Source organism: Chlorocebus sabaeus, chromosome 24 (genome assembly GCF_047675955.1).
Source record: "Chlorocebus sabaeus isolate Y175 chromosome 24, mChlSab1.0.hap1, whole genome shotgun sequence".
Taxonomy (NCBI): domain Eukaryota; kingdom Metazoa; phylum Chordata; class Mammalia; order Primates; family Cercopithecidae; genus Chlorocebus; species Chlorocebus sabaeus.
In genome coordinates, this window is record NC_132927.1 from 75,586,354 (window position 1) to 75,608,315 (window position 21,962).

Genomic DNA, 21,962 nt, shown 5'->3' on the forward strand with positions numbered 1-21,962 from the left:
CCCACAGCAGCTCCACGCTGACCTGTCTCAGAAAATAACACAAGCCTCCTTTTCAAATGTTGCATACATACGCATAAACACACAAAGATGTATTTTTACAGAAGAGAAAACTGAGGCAATGACTTCTTTAGGGCCTCTGGCCAGCTGAAGCAAAGACCAGGACCACAGTCTGAGGCTCTTGACCCCACAGCCACTGTGCCAAATCCTCTATGTGAAATTTCTCAGGGAAGAAATTTCAGTTCCCAGGAATGCCTAGACTCAAAGCCCCACATTCCTTCAGCAGAGTCAAAAAGAGTCAGGATCCCCGAGTCCCTTCTCCGCACTGCGACCGTTGGAAGGAGGTCTAGGCTTGGGGTCTCGGGAGGCAGGACCACCTGGGATGCTGCCAGCCCAGGATGTGCACAAACACACATACCTGTGTGGTTTTACCCCCCCGGTAAAATCACATCCTTCTATAAATAACTGCAGATGCAGTAACAGGCACACAATTAACCTGTGTGAAACACGTTTACACTGGGGTTCTCCGTATTAATTTGAAGAGATGGGTTCAGCGCATCCTGATCTGAAAAGGGACAAAATCAAGTAAGGACGGCAGGCCCATTCCATCTTTACAAAGGCCTGCTTCTTCCTAACGGGCTACTGGGAACTTAATGACTCCATTCCAACTACTAATTAAACAGGCACTAAAAACACTTAAGCAAACAGCCCAGTGCCAGGGACGCAAACCACAAAGGGACAAAAAAACACCAGAATAGGATAGTTTCAGGTATTGAAATTGATCGGGAAACATGGTGGTGCAAGCTGGTGCGGGCCAATGAACTGGGACCGAATGAAAACAAAACTGTACTGGACATGGTGGTAGAGGGCAGGAGGTAAGAACAGGCCCCTTAGAAGGGTCTCCTGGAGCAGTCCTAGGGGCTCAGCCTCCTGCAGTCCCAACCCCAGGAACAGGACACTGCCCTTCCTCACGCCCCTCCCAGAGCACTGCAATCAAGCATTGGTTGCTCACAGGCTCTGAGTCCTGGCAGCTCTCAAGGCGTAAAATCTAAAAAGGCCTTTAATGCCAGATGAAGAGCCAAAGCCAAAGATGTGGCAGGTGCTGGATGGACAGCCTGGGATCAAATCCCACCTCCGCCACTCCCTCCCTCCCTGCTCCTCCTTCCCCTTCTGCAGGTCCCCACTCTGCCCTCCCCACCACCAGACTGCAAGCTACAAGAGGGCAGGGACCCCCCTGCCGACTCTTCCTGTGTGTGCACAGTGCTACAAGCTAGGGGCCTTCCAAATGGCTTCAAGCTAAAGAATAAATGGATGGATGGATGGATGAACGGACGGACGGATGGATGGATGGATGGATGCATGGATGGATGGATGGATGCATGGATGGATGGATGGATGGATGGATGGATGGATGGATGGATGCATGGATGGATGGATGCATGGATGGATGGATGGATGGATGGATGGATGGATGGATACATGGATGGATGGATGGATGGATGGATGGATGGATGGATGGATGGATGCATGGATGCATGGATGGATGGATGCATGGATGGATGGATGCATGGATGGATGGATGGATGGATGGATGGATGGATGGATGGATGCATGGATGCATGGATGGATGGTTGCATGGATGGATGGATGGATGGATGGATGGATGGATGGATGGATGCGTGGATGCGTGGATGGATACATGGATGGACGGACGGACGGACGGACGGATGGATGGATGTGTGGATGGATGCATGGATGGATGGATGGATGGATGGACGGATGGATGGATGGATGGATGGATGCGTGGATGGATACATGGATGGATGGATGGATGGATGGATGCATGGATGCATGGATGGATGGATGCATGGATGGATGGATGCATGGATGGATGGATGGATGGATGGATGCATGGATGCATGGATGCATGGATGCATGGATGGATGGTTGCATGGATGGATGGATGGATGGATGGATGGATGGATGGATGGATGGTTGCATGGATGGATGGATGGATGGATGGATGGATGGATGGATGGATGCGTGGATGGATACATGGATGGACGGATGGATGGATGGACGGACGGACGGACGGATGGATGGATGTGTGGATGGATGCATGGATGGATGGATGGATACATGGATGGATGGATGGATGGATGGATGGATGGATGGATGGATGGATGGATGTGAGCTGTGAGAACTCAATGTCTCTGAACATTTTCTCATCTGCAAAGTGAGGAGAGTAAAGTATTAGGGTTGCTGTGAGGGTTAAATTCAAGAAGGCACACAAATGCCCAGCAGAATGCAGCACACAGCAGGCTCTCCATAAACAGCCTTCATAAGGATCCTAGTGGCATGTATGAGGACTTGCTGATGGCAGAGTCCCCCAGAGCTAAGGCAGTGGAAAGCTCACTCGACCTCCCGTGGATGTCACAGAGGCAGTGTGGCTCCACGGGAAGAGGGGTGGCCTTTCAGGAGGCAGCCAAGGACAAATCCCAGTTTTGCCACCCTGGCCAGCCACTCTCCCTCCCCGTGCCTTTGCTTCTCCATCTGCAAAATGGGGATGGTAACAGCTCCTGCTCAGCACCATACAAAGATGCTAAGCGGGCCTGGCCACATGAGGGAAGGGCTCAGTCCTCTAGCTGAGTCTCATCTACTTCAGCAACTTCTAAGTAGAGCCAACAGAGGGTTAAGCAAAGCCCTGGGTGAGCCTCTGGCGAGATCAGATTTCTGTACCACAGAACTCGACCGCGTCCAGTAATAAACACTCAGGCTGATCTTTGATAGCACGGCCCCCCCAGTAGCTGCAGGGGCTGCAGCGCTAATGACAGGAAGCCAAGAGAGCAGGGCAACCACCCAGACAGAGCAGGCACCCCCTGCTCAGCAAGCAGGGCCTTCCGCAGACTCACAGAACAGATCTACTGAGCCAGGACAGGAGCCCTGAGCACCTGGGGACCAGCACAGCCCAGAGAAGGGAGTCGGCGTCTTTGCAAGTGGTTGCGACTCCTTCCCAGGAGATTTTGGGTTTTGCTTTGTGCATTTAAGGCACAAGTCCAGTAAGAAACCAGAACTCCCTCTTAGAAGCCAGATCCTGTGATGTCACCACCTGTCACAGCAGGGAGGGTATACTAAAGGCTCCAGGCCACCCTACAAGGGAGCTCTGCAGCCCAGGGAGCACTGAACCTTGGAGCAGGGGCTGCCTGTGGCCTTTTACAGAGCTGTGGCCATGGCCTTTTGCAGAGCTGTGACTCCAACAGGGACCGTCCCTGGGGACAGCTTCAATTAAAAACAAAACCTGCCCAGTAAAAATTGTCTTCCTTTCACAACTCAAGTCAAGAGAAAGCCTGCAACATGCCTAGTGACAAAGCAGGGACCAATCAAATCTGCCACAGCTCTGCACCCCCCCTCTCCTTTCCTGCCCCTGCCACAGAAACCAGGCCACGGCCGCTCACCACATGTGTCTGTGTCAGCATCCTGGCTTGCGTGGCCACAGTGCTTTCACACCAGGCCCTACCGAGATGCTGGGGGGATAGACTTGTGAGAGGGGCCTCTGCCCTTGAATTCCCAGGGACTCCAAGGATTCCCAGAGACCCTAGGCAGAACAAGACCTTGGGTTCCACTTGGGGAGAGGCGGGGCATGTAGAGGAGGCCAGTTTGTGTCGCCACACTGCCCTATCCGCCCATCTGTAGAATGGGCAGCCACACCGCCCTCCCAGGAGAGCGGGATGAGTCGGCACAAACAGCTGTGTCTGGGTCTGGCCCAGAGCTGGACGCACAGCAGGTACTCAGCCCCCACCCCCACCCCTCACACACCCCACAGTGTTTCACTCCCTCTCGTGGCCGCAGCTTTTTAAGAGGCTCCTTTTGAGCCACTTTTTTTCTTTTTCAAAGCTAATGGGCAACACATTCTCCCAAAGAGAAACTCAGCATTTTGGACGGCTCCAGCAATGTACACAGACAACCAAGGAATCTTCCCCTAGCCTTGTCTTGGCGGGGCAGGGGGTTGTCTGGGGTGGGGGAAGGGATGGCAGTGGCAAGGGCAGAAGAAAATATCAGATGTTAAGTGTTATCCAATTAAGCTGTAGCTAAACAACCCAAAGAAGCGGGATTGGGAGGCTGGGGAATGCATTCTGGGAGCAAGACTCTCAGAACGGGTGGGGGCACCATGGGGGACTCCTGACCAAGGGGCACCGGGCCCTGGCTCATAGTTCAGCGAACATTCTTTACCACTTCCCCTGGCACCCCAAAAAACCTTCTGGGTGGGAGCTGCCCTTCCTCCCTGGGTCCCCACCTTGCTCCAGCGCTGCCCATGGCACAACCCGCCATCCCGGGGGCCCGCCCCCCACCGCGGCGTCGTCTGTTACCTGACAACTGACACTGGCATCCAAAGGGAGCCTCCGTCTGACCCTCACCCTGAGTCCCGTCACCCGAGACTGGGCGCGCGCTGCAGCACGGCAGGGGGAGGCAGGGCGGGAGAGCGCCCAGGGCACGCAGAGGTGAAGTGATCACGGATGAGTGAGGGTGGGAGGAGGCAGCTATGGGGGCCACCGCTGACAGCTGGGCAGGCCTGCACGGCCCTGGAGAAAAAACAATAGAAAAGACTGGTCAGTCGGGCCCTGGACTGTGTGAGAGGCACAGGGTGGGACGGGGCTCGGGGCGTGGGGCTTGGCTCAGGCCACCCTTCGGGGGTGGGAGGCCCCCGGGGTGCCAGGCCCTGCAGGGAAGGCAATCGGGACACAGGCGAGGGAATGGGCTTGGGGAGGTTGGCAGGGGGCACTGGGGAGGGCCCTGTTTCCACAGCTGCCAGGCTGGGCTGTCGGGGAGGCAGGACTCCGCCTCTGAGGGCCTCGTGCAGGGGGCTGGGTGAATGGGGGCTGTCAGGGCCCCATTCTCAGGAAGGACCCCCCACGTGGGGGCCTCTGGAGCAATCAAACAGGTTCCATTTGGGGATTTGTTTCCAAAACTTCGGGCTACCCCTCCCTGGAAGAGCTGGGAAGCGCAGAGCCTCCCCTGTTTGCTGTATCAGGATGGGCTGTTGGTACAGGCCCGGGACACCTCAGGTCCGCCCCCAGGTGTCTGGCATCGTTAGCCTCCTGCCTGGCAGACCACCAGCTGGGGGCTCTCTCCAGCCCCAAGCACTGAGCATGCTGTATCCAAGCCCCAGTGCCCTTCAGAAGGTTCACACCCCCCACCACACCCCAAGAAAACCCTGGCGCTGCTCACCCCCTCCTAATGTCTCGGCCTGGCTCGGGAGGCCTCCCGCCATGTGACAGCAAGGACACAGGGCCAGGGCCAACCCCGCCTCTGCCCAGCCCCACAGCTCGCTCAGCTCCGCAGCAAGGCCTGCGTTTGATTTAGCCGTTTATCTTAAATGGCTAAGAGACCACCAGGGCAAAACATTTGTGTGAAGCCCTTGCCAAAACCACAAGTGAAGAAGCCCAAATTCCCTGGGTAAATAATTGAGCAGGGAAGCATCAGAAAGACAAAAAGGAAACGTCAACAAGAGGATGGGCAGCTGGGGCCAGCCGGCTTTGCCAGGGAGGCCCAGCACAGGTCTGCATGGGTGGGAGTCTGCCCACTCCAGGGCCCCCACATGGATTCCTCCATCGCAAGGAGAGCCACGGTACCCTGCAAGCCACCATGAGCCAGGAGCCTGTCAGCCTTCATTGGACTGAACTTCCTAACACACTGACGGGGGCTGTGGCTTAGAATACCCATTACACAGACCAGGAAGCTGATGGCGTGACTGCAGAAAACTGCAGGCATCAGCAGCCCCATCCAAACCCCAGCTGTCTGGCCCCAGAACCAGGGTTCTTTCTCTGCAGCCCTGGTTTCTCTAAAACATGGGTTATCCAGCATCAAGGCATCAGGGCATTTAAGAAGACCCCCTGCTTAGGGATTGCAAGCTGTCAGTGTCCCGTCAAGAGGTCAAAGCTAACACTAACACTGCTCGGACCCCTCTGAGCCAACAAAGACCTCATACTAGGTTAGGCCTAGGGCCCAGGGTATTTCTGAGCTGGGGATAGCCCTGGAAGGATGTGGCTGAGGAACCAGTAAACGGTTTCAGCCTCAGATGCTGATGGGAAAGCCATGCTAGATTTAGTGACGTCCCTCAAGGAAGGTCAGGACCCGCCTCCTCCTGGAAGCCTGCCCTAGCCTGAAGCTCCCAGCACCAGACGCTGCCTTTGATCCTGTCCACACATGGTCTCAAATCCCTCTGTAGGCCTTCCCTGCAGACCACCGAGGGCTCTGGGTCATCCATCGTCATGACGGCCACCTCACTCAGCAGAGATCCACATTCCAATGGGGGAAAACTGAGGCTCAGGGAGATCTGAGACTGGAACCCACTTGTGTCCCCAAAGCCCACAATGCTCTGCTTCCCTCTAGGGCGGCAGCTGGGTACGTGACCGGGGGTCCTGGGATCTCCAGAGCAAGGGCCACGTAGTGGGTGGAAGTCTGAGATCCCTGGGCTCAATCCAGCCATTGGAATTTGCAAAGGCCAATCCCAGGCTCCGGTCCCTGGGTTCTGGGTGAGGCCACGACACAGCCGGCACCATTTATCACGACTGAGAAACCAGCAGAAGCACCTGGAGGCCTGGTAAGGGATGTCCCAGGTGCTAAGGAGCTGACTCTGCCTCCGTGACGGGAGGAACAGTTGCAGAGCAGGTAGAAAGCAGGCATCTGGCCACGCCCTTCTCCTGGAAACATGCAAGGTGGGGCTCAGGCCAGGGTCTGTAAAGGTGATGTCACACACCGCATTTTGCTCCCTGCATAGGGATCAGAGGCTAGGCCGCCCTGGACAGGTTTCCCCAGAGTCTCACTAGGAATTCTGACCTTGCTGAAGTCCACCTGCTCCAGGGGCCGGCTCAACTGAGGCAGGGGAGCGGGGCAGCCAGGAGAGAGGCTTCTAATCCCAAGCTCTGCAGGGCCTCTCTGGGACTCCCAGAGCACCTTCTACCCTGGGAGAGGTTTCCCCATGGGGCAGCTTAAACCCAGAGCCCTTCCCAAAGGTGCAACTCAAGAAATCTGAAGCTGCTGCAAACGCCCAAAGTGATGAAATGAGCCACATACTGCATAATTCCATGGATACGAAATGTTCAGAAGAGGCGAATCCATGGACACAGAGAGCAGTGGTTGCCAGGGCCTGGGGGGAGCCGGTAGGGGTGGGAGGGGTGGCTAATGGATATGGAGTTTCTTCGGGGGATGATGACAATGCTCGGGACTTAGGAGTGACGGCTGCAGACATTGTGAACAGATTCAAAACCACTGATTGTACACTTTAAAATGGTCAATTTTACATCCTGTGAATCTTAATTTTTTAAAAAAAACAGCCTCAGTACCTGTCCCAGGCTACCTCCCAGCCCGCACCCTTCCTCAGAGGAGGGCTATTTGCCTTTAAAAGCATAGCTGGGAAATCCGGAAAGCACTTAAGGAGCCCTTGAGACCCGGGGACAGGGTATGCACCCACACACAGGCACAGAGGAAGCCACCAGGGCTCCCAGGCCTCACAGCCAGAGGACTGTATTCAAATTCCTCCTCGGCAGTCTCCTGGCCTCGTGACCGAAGGTGAGTCACTTTCTCAGAGCCTCAGCTCCCTCAACTTTAAAGGAAGAGTCAGATCAGCCCTGAGCTAGAGCCAGGGATCCGGGAAACACTCACCAAATAGTCACTATCATTCTCTTACTTTTCATGCTGAAACTTTCCCCACTCCCTACAGTCCTTTCCAAGGCATCATCACTGCTCAGCAAAGAAAGCAAGAGGATGTGCTCTGAACACAGCAAATCACCCTACAAAGACCTGCAAGACACTCCTAAAAAAATGCTTTCTTAGGAGGTCTATGCACAAAAAAAAAAAAAGTCTAAATATAAGGTCCCTAAAATCCCGCTTCTTAGGCTCCAAAACAGGGCAATGATAGATAAGCTCATTCTTGATGCCCTCACGGGTTTTAAGCATTCCACAGGGGTCTGTCACCCGTCTCTCTTCTAGAGGGACTTTGCAGATGCTCCGGCTCCGTTCCTCACACATGCGCACTCACCCAGCGAACACGCCCACCGCCAAGAAGCGTGGAGACACAAAAACGCCTGGAAAAGCCCCAGCCCTGTTTTGGGGGGAATTCGAGCCTTTCCCACCCCTGAAGCCTCTGGGGCGTCCCCTCCCAAATGGGAGGATTACAGATTCCATGTTCAGAGCTAGAGTGAGGTGGTCTGGAAGACACTGTGCAGGAGACGTGTATTTTTCTCCCTACTGGTGCCTTTCAATTGATACATTTTTTTTTAAGCTGAGAACTCCTACCGATAGTGCAGAAATGAGTCATAGATCAAGGAAGGAGACAGCCAGGGAGGCAGCGCTCGTGAGTGAGGGACACTGGCAAGGGAACCTGACAGTTCCCGCGCCCCCTCCCCCCATGCCAAGACATTAATTCTCACAAGTCGGAGAAAATTACTATGCATGAATGCAAAAAGCATGATCAGGAGTAATTAACATGGCTTCATATGCAAATTTTATTAATGCAGAAGTACAAAGTCATTATGCAAATGAAACTTACGTCAACTCTCTTGACAAATATTCATCTCTGAGGCTCAAGTTTCTCCCTTTTTATTTATTTATTTATTTTTCTCTCCCCCTCCTCTTTTATCTTGGGCTTCTTTTTTTTTTTTATTTTTTGGTTGGGGGAAGGACAGCGCGGGGAGGGGGGGAAGGAGGTGGCGCTGGTGGACGCTACAGCGGTGGCAGCAGCAAGCCACAAGGACTGTTTGACAAGTTTGCAAAGTTGTTTTCCAACCAGAGAAATTTATTCTTGCATTGTTGATTTTTTTTTTTTCTTTTTTTGGTTGTTGGCAGGTACAAGACAGCTCATAGGAGAAGGGGAAAAAAATTAAAAAAATAAAAAAAAGCTCTGGGCAGCAGGCAGCCAATCAAAACGCCAGAGCCTGTAATGAGGGCGATTGATGGCTGTTTGGCTTTTACTGCAGGGTAATGAACTAGAATTCAGTCTGAGGAGGGGGAAAAATATGAATATTCATGAGACTGTGCTCCTGCCTTTGATGATTAAAGAAATTTTTAATATTCAAATAAGCGCTTGCCAAGTGATTAACAAAGAACAAGCACGCAGAAATATGGAAATGGGAGCCGGGAAAGATTTGAGAGGCGAACGCACTGTGCAGGAAAGGCAGCGCCAAATTTCATAAACAAGATAGGCAGATAACCCAATTCGCACGCGGGCAAATAAAAATATTTCTTTCTGATCACTTAAATATTTTGCCAGCTACTTTGTCTTAAGGATGATAGAAAAAAACGCTATGTATTAAGAGGGTGAGGGGGAAAAGAAATAACATGAAGTCAAATGCCTGGCTCGCATTTAAAAATCATTATCCTGATCCTAGCTCATCTTCTCCCACCCCAACGGGAAATTAGGATTCTTTTTCCGGTTTGCTACAGAGGGAAGATGGAGGAGAAGCCAGCACAGACTTGAAAACCCCAATGCGTGAGATTCAGGCCTGCCTGTTCTGGGTAGGCATGAACTGTGGTCATCTGGCACGTCCAGGCTGGTCCAGAGGGAACCCTGATGTCTACAGGGGAGGGGATGTGACACTGGAGAGCTCAGGCCTCCTGGAGGCTCAGGCCCTGGTCTAAACACAAGGAGAAGATGGTCTTCGGGAGAGCAGGGGGCACCTCTTGAGAAGCTGAAAGGGTGCAGACCTTCAGCACAGGGCCTGGCCCGGGGATCTTCAGAGCCGTAAGGAAAAGCCCCTCCACCCATCCCAACAGTTCCAAGAGCCGTCTGCTAAGACTGCACGCTCATATTTTAACAGCTCCACCATGGGTTCACATTCAAGCACATAATAACAGTATTAGCTGGTAAAATGATCCTGCAGTTAAAATACATCTAATTAGCAGCCCATGACATCCATTTTGGCAGTTTCCTATTTGAAAGAAGTGGAGTGCTACCTTAAATGAGACAGGTACTGGGCGTTGACCTGACAAGGCCGGCCTTCTCATCATTTGTCTTTCTCTCAATTCCTTTTTTTTTGGGGGGGTGGGTTGTGGGAGATATAGAGGGGGAGTGGCTGAGACAGCAGGAATAGAGAAGAACAATTTTAGGGGAGCCTTCTTCATCTGCTCACTTTCAGAGCTACACAGGTCTTTGGGGGTGGGGGCGACTCAAAAAATAAATTCCTTCACTCCACAGGTATTATTTCATTTCTTTTTTTAGGTTTTGTTTTGTTTTGTTTTGTTTGAGATGGAGTCTCGCTCTGTCGCCCAGGCTGGAATGCGCAATCTCAGCTCACTGCAAGCTCCGCCTCCCGGGTTCACGCCATTCTCCTGCCTCAGCCTCCAGAGTAGCTGGGACCACAGGCGCCCACCACCTCGCCTGGCTAATGTTTTGTATTTTTAGTAGAGACGGGGTTTCACCATGTTAGCCAGGATGGTCTCGATCTCCTGACCTTGTGATCCACCCATCTCGGCCTCCCAAAGTTTTTTTTAACTTTTAATTATGAAAGTCTAGGAACCAGCAATGACTGGAACTTGTTTTCCATTTCATTGTAAATATATACCAACAATCATCATCATAACGCAGAAAGGAAAGTCAAGCATGTAAGTGAACAGGCGGGATACCATGAAAAGCTGCAAGTCTAGGTTGGGTCCCCAAGGCAGGACCAGACAGGGACTGGGTGTGCCACATGGCTCAGCTCACTGCCCTGGAGCATTTGGGGGACCTAGAAATGCCAGGCAGGGCGACAGGGATCCCCAGGCCCCACCTCCCACTCCTGGATTCTCATTCTCCATCAGACACCACTGTTTTGTCTGGGCACCCGATGGCCATTACAGATCTTTAGTTCCTTGCTGCCATGGGTTTTGGTTTGGGGGTGAACATGTAGGTGTCCTCAGGAAGAAGAGCAACAACAAGGGAAAATCAGGTCTCACAAGGGTTTACACAGCTGTGTTTAAAGAGTTCCTTCGGGGTCATTACACAGGAGACATAAAACAGTTCGAACCTACGTTTGGTCTCTATGCGGGCAGCCGGCTGAAAGACAGTAGTCCTTGCAGGTGGCTGAGGACAGTAACAATTCAAATGCAAGTGAAAGAGCCCATCCAGCATCCCTCATCAACCATCTAGGCCCTGATGGACCCAAAGAGGGTCACTGATGGATGCCAGGCTGCAAGAAGTGAGGTGGGTTCGCCAGGGGCCTCCAGGAACACGGGCAACTTGCTCATCTTTGGGCTTGAGACCACTTCTACCATCACTTCCACAAATGACCATCCAGAGATCCCCACAGGCCATCCACAACCCTGTGTGGCCACCAGGGTATCGCTCTGCACCCACCGTGAGAAGGCTCAGCCGTGAGGGAGACTAGAAGCACACCTCGGGGAGCACCCTGAGCCAGGCTGCCCTACTCTAAGCTCCTCCTTTTGGAGCACTTCCGAAATCTCGTCCCAGAAAATGGAGAGGCAGAGCAAAGGAGTGATCGTGTCCCCCAACGACACTACCGAAACCTTTCTCCTCCTTCCACCAGAGATTGGAAAGGGAACATCCTCCCCAGCAGCTGCCTCTTGCAATTTAGAAGCAGGCACGTTTGGGCACACCCCTTCCCCAGGTCCGAAAGCACCTGTGTCATTGACTGTCAACTCCAGTTTCCTCAAGACGCAGGCCGCTGAAATACTCCAGGGCTGCCAATCCCCTTTCTGCACCCTGACCCAAGGACTGGTGAGCTTACATCACAAATTCCTGCACCAAGGCCCCTGTGAGGGAGCAGAGGACACTTCAGATGTTGCTGGGGAGGAAGGGCATCCCTCAGCCATCTTCTGTGAACCACGGAGGTGGAGGGGGCTGGCCGTTCCAGCTCCTAAGTGGGCATCTGCAGGGGGTAGGGGGGCACGGTGAGGGACACGCAGCTTGGACTCTTCTTTTGCTTGTCTCTCGGGGAAAATCCTGCCATGCTCCTAACTACTGAAATGCAAATAAACCACAACCACTTGTCCTCCAGCCGGGATGCTCATCATTCCTTTGCTCCTATGCAACACGGCTTCAGAACACAGATACAAAAATGAATATAACTCCTCCGGGTGACCTCAGGCAGGCAGGGTCCACCAAATTGGGGCCCACCATCCTGGAACGGGCAGACCTGAGGACAACAGAAGGTGAAGCCATGTGTCGCACTGGTTAGAAAAATGTGTGCATGCACATCTATTACCTATAAGAGAGATTCTACGTACATATACCTATGCACATACATACACAAACACTCATCTATCAGCAATGTGGACATGTTAAGATGTCTTGCGTGCATCCAACCAGAGTCCATAGACGCCAAGGACAAATTGCAACTGAGAGATTCTCTAAATCTCACCAGCAGCATCAGCCAGTCAATACCTAACAGAGGAATTGCCCCTTTTCCTCCCAATTTAGGTATTCTTATCAGAGATGTGGTAGCTGCTTCAACCTTCAGCAGTCTCTGCTTTCTAAGACAATTTAATTCAAGATCCTTCAGTAATTTTCTCTCTGGTTGCGTCCAGAGCCACCAACAGTATCCTACATGTCATCTGCAGGAAGCATAACTTGATGAGGAGTGAGGGCAGGCTGCAAACCAAAGTAAAGTTGTTAGATAAATCATTTGGATTCCAAGCATAAAGAATGTAGGACTTAGGGTTGGGACCCTGTAGCCCTTTCCCAGACAGAACTTAGGGGCCAGACTCCAATGACAAGCTTGGCCAGGCATCCCTCAGATACGTTCCTATTTCTTCATTAATTTAGAGCTGGGGGTGGGAGTGGAAATACACAGTTAAGATAGAAGTCACATGTCACACAAAGCAAAAACCAGGAAACTCATCTTCAGATTGGGTGCCTATAGTGAGTTTTAAACTAAGGACACCTTTTTCTATCCCCTCGGCATCCACTGTGACTGACCTTTGAGGAATGACCCGGAAAACACTGAATCCTGACACGTGTTAAGAATGTGGCCCTCTATAAAACATGTTTACAAACTGGGGAGTTCAGGAAGTTGTGGTTCCAAGGTCCCACAAACTCCAGTGCTGGCTTTTGCTCAATGGCCATGCGCAGACAGTGCAATGGAATAAACAGGAGGAGGAAGGCTAAGCTGCGAGAATCCCGGAGAATTAAGAATGAAAATAAACAGCACAGCCAATAAAAAGAACATAAAGAAAACGGAGTGCCCAGCAAGGAGGTTATTGGGATGACTCAAGCCCAAAGCAGCCAAAAAAGGGAGCAGAAATTTCAGGTGCAGATGGAGTCATGGATATGAGGAATGTAAGCATCATCGACCTTTTTAAGATCAGACCGTAAAACTCTACCTGAGCAATAAGGGAACAGACAACCACAGGGCCAGCAGGGTTTCTTGTTTCAGATGGAACAGAAATAAACTTGGTTAGTAGAAGGTTAAAAAGAAAGAAAGAAAGAAGGAAAGAAAGAAGGAAAGAAAGAAAGAAAGAAAGAAAGAAAGAAAGAAAGAAAGAAAGAAAGAAAGAAAGAAAGAAAGAAAGAAAGAGAGAGAGGGAAAGATGGAAGAAATCAAATTGTAAAAAGGAGGACCCTGCTATAGCTTAAATGCACATTTTGTTTTGGGTTGCATTTAACAGAATTATAGGCAATTGATTTCTACTATTGTAATAAAAAAAAAATCCAGCTCTCCCCTGGATTTTGTTGATGATTAAATCTCTTTTTTCCCTTTCATTTCTTTTTCCCTTTTCCTAATGGACTTACAGAATACTGAGGTTCAGTGCTTTGCATTACATAAGAACAAAATATTTCTATGGCCTCTTTATGTTCCTAAGCCAAGTCTGAAATGTCACTGACTAAAAAATTGAACAGGCCTGTAATTACTTTCAACAAAGTAGTTCCTTTAACTGCGTTTTCTGTAGGTAGATGGCATTTAATATACATATTGTAAGCCTTCTTTTCAGCACAGTTAACATTTGATGACAAAAATCACAAATTTTCCTCTATGGGAGCAGTCTGACAGCCACCTCCTTACTTATTTTTTGACGTGCAATCCGTTTTCATCTCCTAACACACTAGCGGTGACGTGCAGTGTGTGCATAACAAAATTTGTAAAAATTAACACTTCACGGGATTAATTTAATAAAGATTGTTAGCACATTAACACTAGTAACATTGCTCCTTCCGATTCATCCAGCCACGCTCAAGACGCCGCTGTAACAGAGGTTTACATTCAGCTGAGGTTTATACCGCTATTTAATGTAATTAAAGAAACCGGCAGCGCAGTCCTCAATGGAAATATCATTTCTATTGCAGAGTATTCCCATTAGAAATTGGGGGAAATCATAGCACGCTGACTTTGATTTTGTTGTAATTTTATTTTTCCTCGGCTGTCTTTGAAACAGAGCTGATGTGCTGGACCTCAGACAGAATTTACTGCAGAAACTCTGCAAAGATTCCGCGATAAGACAAGCCTCTTCTCCCTACAGGAGTGCCCAGTATTTATATGCCACTTATTTGGTTTTGAAACTGTTTTTTTATTGTTTTTTAAAAATCTACAGCCTCTGTTAGGCTGTAATTATCCAGGAAGTTCTCTGCCCAGCACCCCATCATGAAATATACCCCAAAACAACATCGTAGGTAAGAGCCCAGAGGCAGGGAGGCCTCCGGGGCCACTCTCACACATAAGCAATCATAGTGTAGCTAGATCCCAACGAGCTCCAATTCCTGATCGGGGCGAGAATCTAGCTGTAATCTCAGAGGAAGAAGGCAGCAAGCATCGTTCAGGAGGCCTCAGAGACTAAACAGACACAAAACCCAAAAGAAAAAGAAAAAAAAAATCTTCGCACCACATCACCAAAATGGCAGAGAAAATTAAGTCTTGGGGCTGAGACGAAGGGAACCTGACTCAGCTCCTCCGCCTCTGACAGCTGCCTCCTGCCCTTGGAGCGGCCAAATGCAAACAAAAATGAGACCTTTCTTCTCTAAACCTGCCGTCCCTGTGCTGCAGGGGTGACCACGTCGCTTTTTTCCCCTTCCCTAAGTGCATTTTAATATCCTTATTCTACATCCTAATTTCTTTGAAAAAAACATCAGTGTCACTAAAAAAACGTCACTCTGTTTTGCAAAATCCAGCAGCTTCCTTGGCAGCGAGAAAGGCTGGCTGGCATTATCCCCTCATTTGACAAAACTACTATTTCTGGGCATGTGCTCAAAAGCAGGTAGGAAGCAAATGCTGAGAAATAAGGAAGTAAAAACAGCCAACAGATTTTTCACTACCGAGAACGCCAAGCGTAAACATGATTTATTTAGCTGTGTTTAACGTGTCTGTCCTCCACTCGACTACAAGCCCACTTGGGTTTAAGGAAAGGGTGGGTAGAAGGGGACAGGAAAAGGGGAGCGGGGAGGACATCGGGGGAGAGGGAGCAGGCGCAGGCGGCGCTGAAGGGAGACTTCCTGAACGGTTGGGTTCAGAGTTTTAGGAGAACAAGAATCCTCTACCCCAAAATACATGCGTGTGTCAAAAGAAGGCAGCACTAATCTGCTGGTTAATTAACGAGCTGCCACTAACAAAAGATGGAAGACCCAGTTCATACAGACAGTATTTACATGGGCGTTGCGTGATCTTGTCCCCCTGCTTCCCTACCTTTTCTCGCAAACCATGTGGGCTGGGTACAGTGACGGGCGGAGAGGCCCGTCAGGTTGGGTTAGGAGTCCAGCCGTGGAGAGGGGAATATCACTACCCTCCTTGCCCAGCCTTGCATGCCCACGTGGAATTTACTTAGATCTGTATTCAATTAAGAAGCACCAGACAGTTCCTGGCTCTAAGCCTGCACCATCGCAGACTCTGGGTATCTGCCGTTCCTCACTCCAGCCCCACTGCCAGTGAACAGGGGCTGGGTCAAGGCCCCCATGGAGAAAGGAGAGGGCCACACCCTCCCACCCCTACCCCACAACTCTGTCCCGAAGTCTTGGCCCAGCCAGGGTGAACAAACCAAATACATAAAGCAAGCTTCTGTATTTCCTAACTAACAAGACTAATCCAGAGGTTTTGGGCCCTGCCAGAGGTTATTTTATTAAAAATCTAATTCAAGTCATCCAGCTTTAGCTGGGAAAAAGAAACCAGGCCTCTTCCAAAGAAAAGCAACAACCAAAAAGTAAAATGGAGCCCCAACAGGACACTTAGGCCCTCTGGCTTCCCTAGTGAAGGTACCATTTCATAGCAGCTAGCTACGTGCTCCATGGGGATGAGTACCAATTTTTGTGAGCTCTGAGAGGCAGTGAGAATTTCCTCACCGGTCCACTTTGAGTTCCCTCCTCACCAGCACCTAGCAAGACTGTGCATTTAAAGACTGCTTGCTGTATGCATTCCTCCCCAATCCAAGTCCGTATGTCCCCTGTCCAGCAACTCTCCTTCTGGGGCCTGAGACCAAATACCAGGAAAAACACCTTTTCTGGGGTATTCGGGTTAAGGTCAACAGTGACACTATTCAGTGTCAAGATTCTGAATCAGGTGACAATCCCAACAATAACAAGGAGCTGGGGCGGGGGAACAGTCCTCTAAAATGAATAGGGAAGGGGGGAGTTTCCTATTGGTATTCAGTTACTAAACTGAAAACTCAAGCGCCCCCCTCCCCACATAAACCTCCTCCCAAAGCCCCTAATTCTTCCTCCTTGCAGTAAAAAATTACACCCTCTACAAGTAGCTATTTGATTCCTTTCCCTTTTGCAAATCAGTCACCCTGCCCCCATGGACTGAACAATAACAGTTCTCCATTTTTATGATGTCTTTGAAATCAGCAATTGCTTCACTCCTACCTACAGGTTTGTTTTCATATCTGAACAGGGACAGGGAAGTAAGCAATTGGCTAGCCCCATTTTATAGATGAAGAAACTAACAGATGAACTGGTTTGCCCTGGGCTGTTTAGGAAGTAAATGCATTTGAGACTGCCCGACACCACAGCCCAACCTCTAGATTCTGCTGCTTTAGCAGTGAGACGGGCCCTGACGCTCCAGCAACAACAAATATTATTGAACCTCTAAGCAGGACTCAGGTGCCACTCTGGAAGCCACCCTTGTAGGAAATCCTATACGAAAATCCAGATTTCTCAAAGCAATAAAATTGAAGATGCTTAACACAGCACCTCTGAAGGACGCTTCTCCAGGATCCCTTTGGCTACCAATTGCACTGGTATTTCAACATGATCCAGCTGACAGAACCCCCCATTTCCAGGCAAATCTCCCACACATTGCCCCTAAAAAAAAAAAAAAAAAAGCAAGGCAAGTGCTCTACAGACACATGGCAGGGCTCGGAACCACACACTGCAGGGCAGCTCACCCTGCCACTCAGGCACAGAAAGTGTGTGCCCTGCAAAGACACAAGAGCACCCTGGGGGCTACCAGTTTTCCTCGAGGAAGATCCTGAACAAGAGCCTTCCACCACACTGTCCAAGCCGTAGCCCAAACCTAGAGGGAGAAATCACGCGTAATTCTGATCACTGTTGAGCCGTCAAAATAAAGTACAGGAAAATGAAAAGTCAGCCTCCCTGTCACTGTACCAGCCAATACTTCAGCCAACCACAGGTTACCTGTCTTTCAAGCAAAACATGAACAATTACCCGCCCCTCCCAACATACACACCCCTGGTCTCCAAAAATCCTAAAAGGTACATCCCTTTAAATGAACTGCAGAGACCTAGGATGGGGCCCCTCAAACACACACACAAAATTAGCGTTTCATCTTTCTTTCTGTAAAGGAATCCGGTAACATAAATACTAATCAAACACGAGAATCTGCCAGTTCGTTTTGGACGATTATGAGTGCTGGATGGTGATCTTTACCCGTATTTACAGATATTCAAAGGCAGATTCTATCTTGTTAGAACTGTTATAAATGGACGTCTGAGAAATCAGCGAGCAAGTTCAGACAGATATGAAAACCTTCCTGTCCAGGACTGGCAGTAGCTTTGAGCTCCCAAGTGTTGAATTTGTTACCTTTTCCGGAGGCCTTTCAAAAAATAAATTGACAAATGCCTTCAGATTCCTCCACCAGAAAAGCTGGCTGCTCAAAGTTCGGGTTAGCTAAATCTGAGATTTTAAAATCAACTCTTACTCAAAACGCCATGATGGTGCCGTTTACACAATACTTTAGCCTTGAGAGCACAGCAAGTGTAATATACTGTTTCATATTATAAGTATATATGTATACGCATATTTTTAAAACTACCTTGACTCATTATAGCAAATCTATTCTGCCTGGTTCAGATTTATTTCTGAAAAATGGAAAATAGAGATGTGGCTCCAATCCTAGCCTGGAAAAGCTGTCACAGTGAAGGTAAACTTCTGATCGGCTACAGGCGAACAGCAGACAATTTTATTTCCAGAGTAACAACTTTGGGAAAATGTTTGAACATTTTCTTAAGAGCTTTGTGGTGGACAGGCTGGGCGTCCAACCACTGCTTCTCTGGACCTTTAAGGGCCCGATGAAGTGCTTTAAACAATTGGAGGCCAATTTTTAAGACACAAAACTAGAGACTCCTAGCAAGGTGACGATTTGCATACAAATTCCTGTTGGAAGGGGTTATCTTAAGAGAAGTCAGGCTGGAAGGAGGACTGACATTAAATCCCTGTGATTCCAGGAGCTTCGGTGTCCCACTCTAGTGGAGGGTTCCATTCCCACACAATTGGGAAAACACTTTTGTCCTTGAGAAAAGCGGGTTTACTCTCCTCCCACTCGGGAAGAAAATAAGGTCCCCACGAAATCCCCACTTTGAGATTGGGCTGTTGCCCCTGGATGATCACATTTTTGTGCAAGGGAACTCTCCGAGGCTCCTTCCGCCCCGGCCTCACCTGGATCCCGGGAACCGCCCGCTCTGTCCCGCCAAGGTGGGCTGAGGAAGACGGCGCCACTCATCAGGGCAATGGCGGCGGGCGGAAGAGAGATCCCCGTGCGCCCCCAGCACCCGGGAAGAATGCCACCCGGCGGGGCGACCTGACCGGCGCGGAGCGGTTTCGGGGAGGGGACCACTTCCACATTCCCCATGCCCGGGAAGGTCACCCACCCGGGAGAGCGCCCAAGGGCCAGAGAGGAGGCGACTGGTGGAGGAGGGGCGGCCCCGTGCGCACAAAGGGGCCCGGGGCCGGCTGGCTCCCCGCCCTTGACCTTGGGTCTCCGCCTCCATCCATCTCCGCCGGCTGCAAGGAAAGGGGGCTGGCCCGAGGCCAGGGGCGTGCTCGCAGGGCTGCTGCTGGGCTGGGGACCGACAGGGGGCCGACAGGGGGCGGGGGGGAAGGGGCCAGGAAAAAAGACTCCAGGGCTGCAGAGTGCTCCGAGGAAACCTGCATTCCACCTCCTTCGAGAGCTGGTCTCGAGGCGGCTCCGATTCACTGCATGCCCCCGCCCCCCAAAGCAAAAGTTGCACGGATGCACGAGGGAAACCCCTTCCCAAAGCTAGCCCTTCGACTCGCCCACCCCCCGCCTTCCTCGGACCCAGGCCGAGTGGGGGAGGGGAGTGTCAGGGGAGGAAGAAAGGAGCGCGCCTTCCCAGGGAGGCCAGACGAGGGATGGGTCAGCTGCGCCTCCGCCCGCCCCTCGCCGCCCGGCTCAGGCAGCTGCTCCATTAAGCCCCCGAATTATGCATGGACCTTGAGCCCTCTCGGTCCTCCCGCCCCACCAAGGCACAATCAAATTGCGCAGCGGGCCCGGGTCAGAGAGAGAGGGAAGGAGGTGGACGATGGGCACAAGGCCGTGGGCGAATCAGAGGCCGGCGGCCAGGCGGGGCCCCGAAGGCCTCAGAGCAGTGCCGAGGAGCCTCCCGACCGGGCCAGGGCCAGCCAGGAAAGGGGCACCGCTCACAGGGGAGGCCCCCACGCAGTTTTGAAGTTGCCAAAGTGTCCGCGCCGTGCCGGGTGCGGGGACCCGGGAGATGCAGCTGCCCCCGCGGAGCTCTGCGCCCCTGGCCTCGGGGAAGGCCATTGTGTTCTCCGGTGTGGCAATGAAAGGGGCTACAGACCCCAACCACTGAACCCTCAGAGGGCCTGAGTCCCCTGCGGGCAGGGCAGGGGGAGGCCGTCTCACGGGCGGCGGAGGGGATGGGTATGATTTGCTCGGGATAGGCACCCTCGGAGGGGAGGAGGCCAAGCTTGAGAAGGGGCTGCTGAAGATGGAAGGAAGCGAAAGGAGACTTGCAAGTTGCAATCGTCGGGGAAACTGGAAAATTGCAGTAGTGGGGAGCAGGTGGCGCCCAGAGGTTCAGAAGCAGAATTAGGAGGACTTCGATGTCCACCCCGCAGACAGTGACCCAGGCCCCAGAGGACTTCGGGCCTCGCGTCCCGCCTCTCCGCAACACGCTGTTTTCAGCGTTCCAGACCACCGCGCTGCAGTGTACGCTGCCCTGACGCTGGAGTGTGGACCTTGTTTGGCTCCTCCGGGCCGTCTCTTTCTGGAAATTACTTCTCTCTCTCCTTCCCCGTCTCCCCAAAGCAAAGGCCAGGTCAGGAAAATTACATACTTCGTTTTCCCAACAAATAAAGTCGCCTAGTTTGCAGGGAAAGTTTTACAAGCCAATGATGCAGAGAGAAGACCACACTGTTTAGCTTTCTTAATTGGCTGGCTTTGAACTTGAGGTGGGAGGAGAAAAGAACCAGCTCCAGCCCCAGGAAAACTTAGTTTTGCTGGGTTTACCAACGCCAACAGTTTTTAGCCAGCTGCTGAAGGTGGGAAGGTGTCGCTGAAGGTTTGTCCCATTTTCTCCTGAACAGAGAAGAAGTCAGACAGTTGCTGTCTCTCTGAGCCCAGGACAGCCAGTCTCTGCCCTCAAACCCCAAGGGAGGAGCCTGGAATCCCTGGTTAGCTGGCTACACTCTCCAGAAGGTGTGCTCTGCCCTGAAAAAGACTTTGAAATAAAGCCACCTTCTCCACTCCTTTCCAGGATGCCTTTGGCACCTGCCTTCGTCAGGAGGTAGACCCGTGTTTTCTGGACACTCTTGTGGTTTCGACAGATGGCTTCGTCTATGCCATATCACTAGAGGCAAAGCCTAGGCACTGGGGCTACCAGCCCCTAGAGCTCTGTGCCTCTGTATTCATCTTGAGTAGACTCTGACCCACGCACCTGTATGTCTGCACCTTTGAGATTGTGTCTACACTTGCAACCTGAAGGCCATGGAAGCTGCCCAGGCTCTCAGCCCCCAGGCAGGGTATGGGGGAAAACAGCCCTGATCAAATATTGCCTTGGCTTAGAGACCAAGCAGGCTGTCCTGGGCTGGGGGGCTCACCCTGCCCTTGGCTGGTGCATCTGAATAGCTGCCTTCTCTCCACACCAGGAGTGGGGGAGTCTGACTTTTCACCTCCAACAAAAAGGCTATTTTGTTACTATTTTTCAGCCCAGAGAAGCCTGTGGTCCCAGCTTCCCAGCTGTCTGAGCAGCCAGGGGCAGATGCTTTCCCAGACCTGGGGCTCATCAAGGGGTCCCACCTCCCTCTCTCCCTGCTCTCCTCCCCCAACCCTCAGCACAGATTCCTCCTTTCTGAGACACCCCAGGGCCCTCCAGACCAAATCCAGCAGGCCAACAAGAAGGCATCAAGAAAACTTAAAGAAATAAATAAAATGAAGCCTAGGGTGCCTTGCCTTCTCCAGCAAGGCCTCTTCTTCCCTGGGTCCAGTTCAAGGCTCACAAGTCCTGATCACACCCTGCCCTCAGGAGGCTCCCACTCCCTTTGTGCCCAGAAGTCACTGGCCACCCCCAGCAGGCTTTGGGCCACGGTGAGTCCAGATCTTGCAGGGCCCAAGGTTTATACAATTCAGGGTACACTCATCACAAAGAAAAGAATGCCAAACCACACAGGGACATTAGGGACAGGGCCTGGTCACATGAGGGGCTCTGAGCTTGAACTGTTAACCTCACAGTGAGTGGACCAAATTCTCCCAGACAGATCTTCACAGCCTGGGGCAGAAAGACCTAAGCTTTCAATCTAACAGTTTTCATATTCACCACCAATTTCTTCAGAG

The 21,962-nt window shown here is 51.4% G+C and overlaps 1 protein-coding gene across 5 annotated transcripts in view; it reads right to left on the reverse strand.

The window, feature by feature from the left end:
* BCL11B (BCL11 transcription factor B) overlaps positions 1 to 21,962 on the reverse strand; it is a 104,455-nt gene that overhangs the window by 58,720 nt on the left and 23,773 nt on the right. For 3 of the 5 annotated variants that reach the window (XM_007987793.3, XM_073011310.1, XM_037984476.2), the window contains one exon: positions 4,365 to 4,577. The exons of the other annotated variants lie outside the window; for them this stretch is intronic. In XM_007987793.3, the coding sequence (XP_007985984.1) occupies positions 4,365 to 4,577 (213 nt within the window). The remainder of the gene's footprint in view (positions 1 to 4,364; positions 4,578 to 21,962) is intronic. 5 annotated transcript variants of the gene reach the window in all.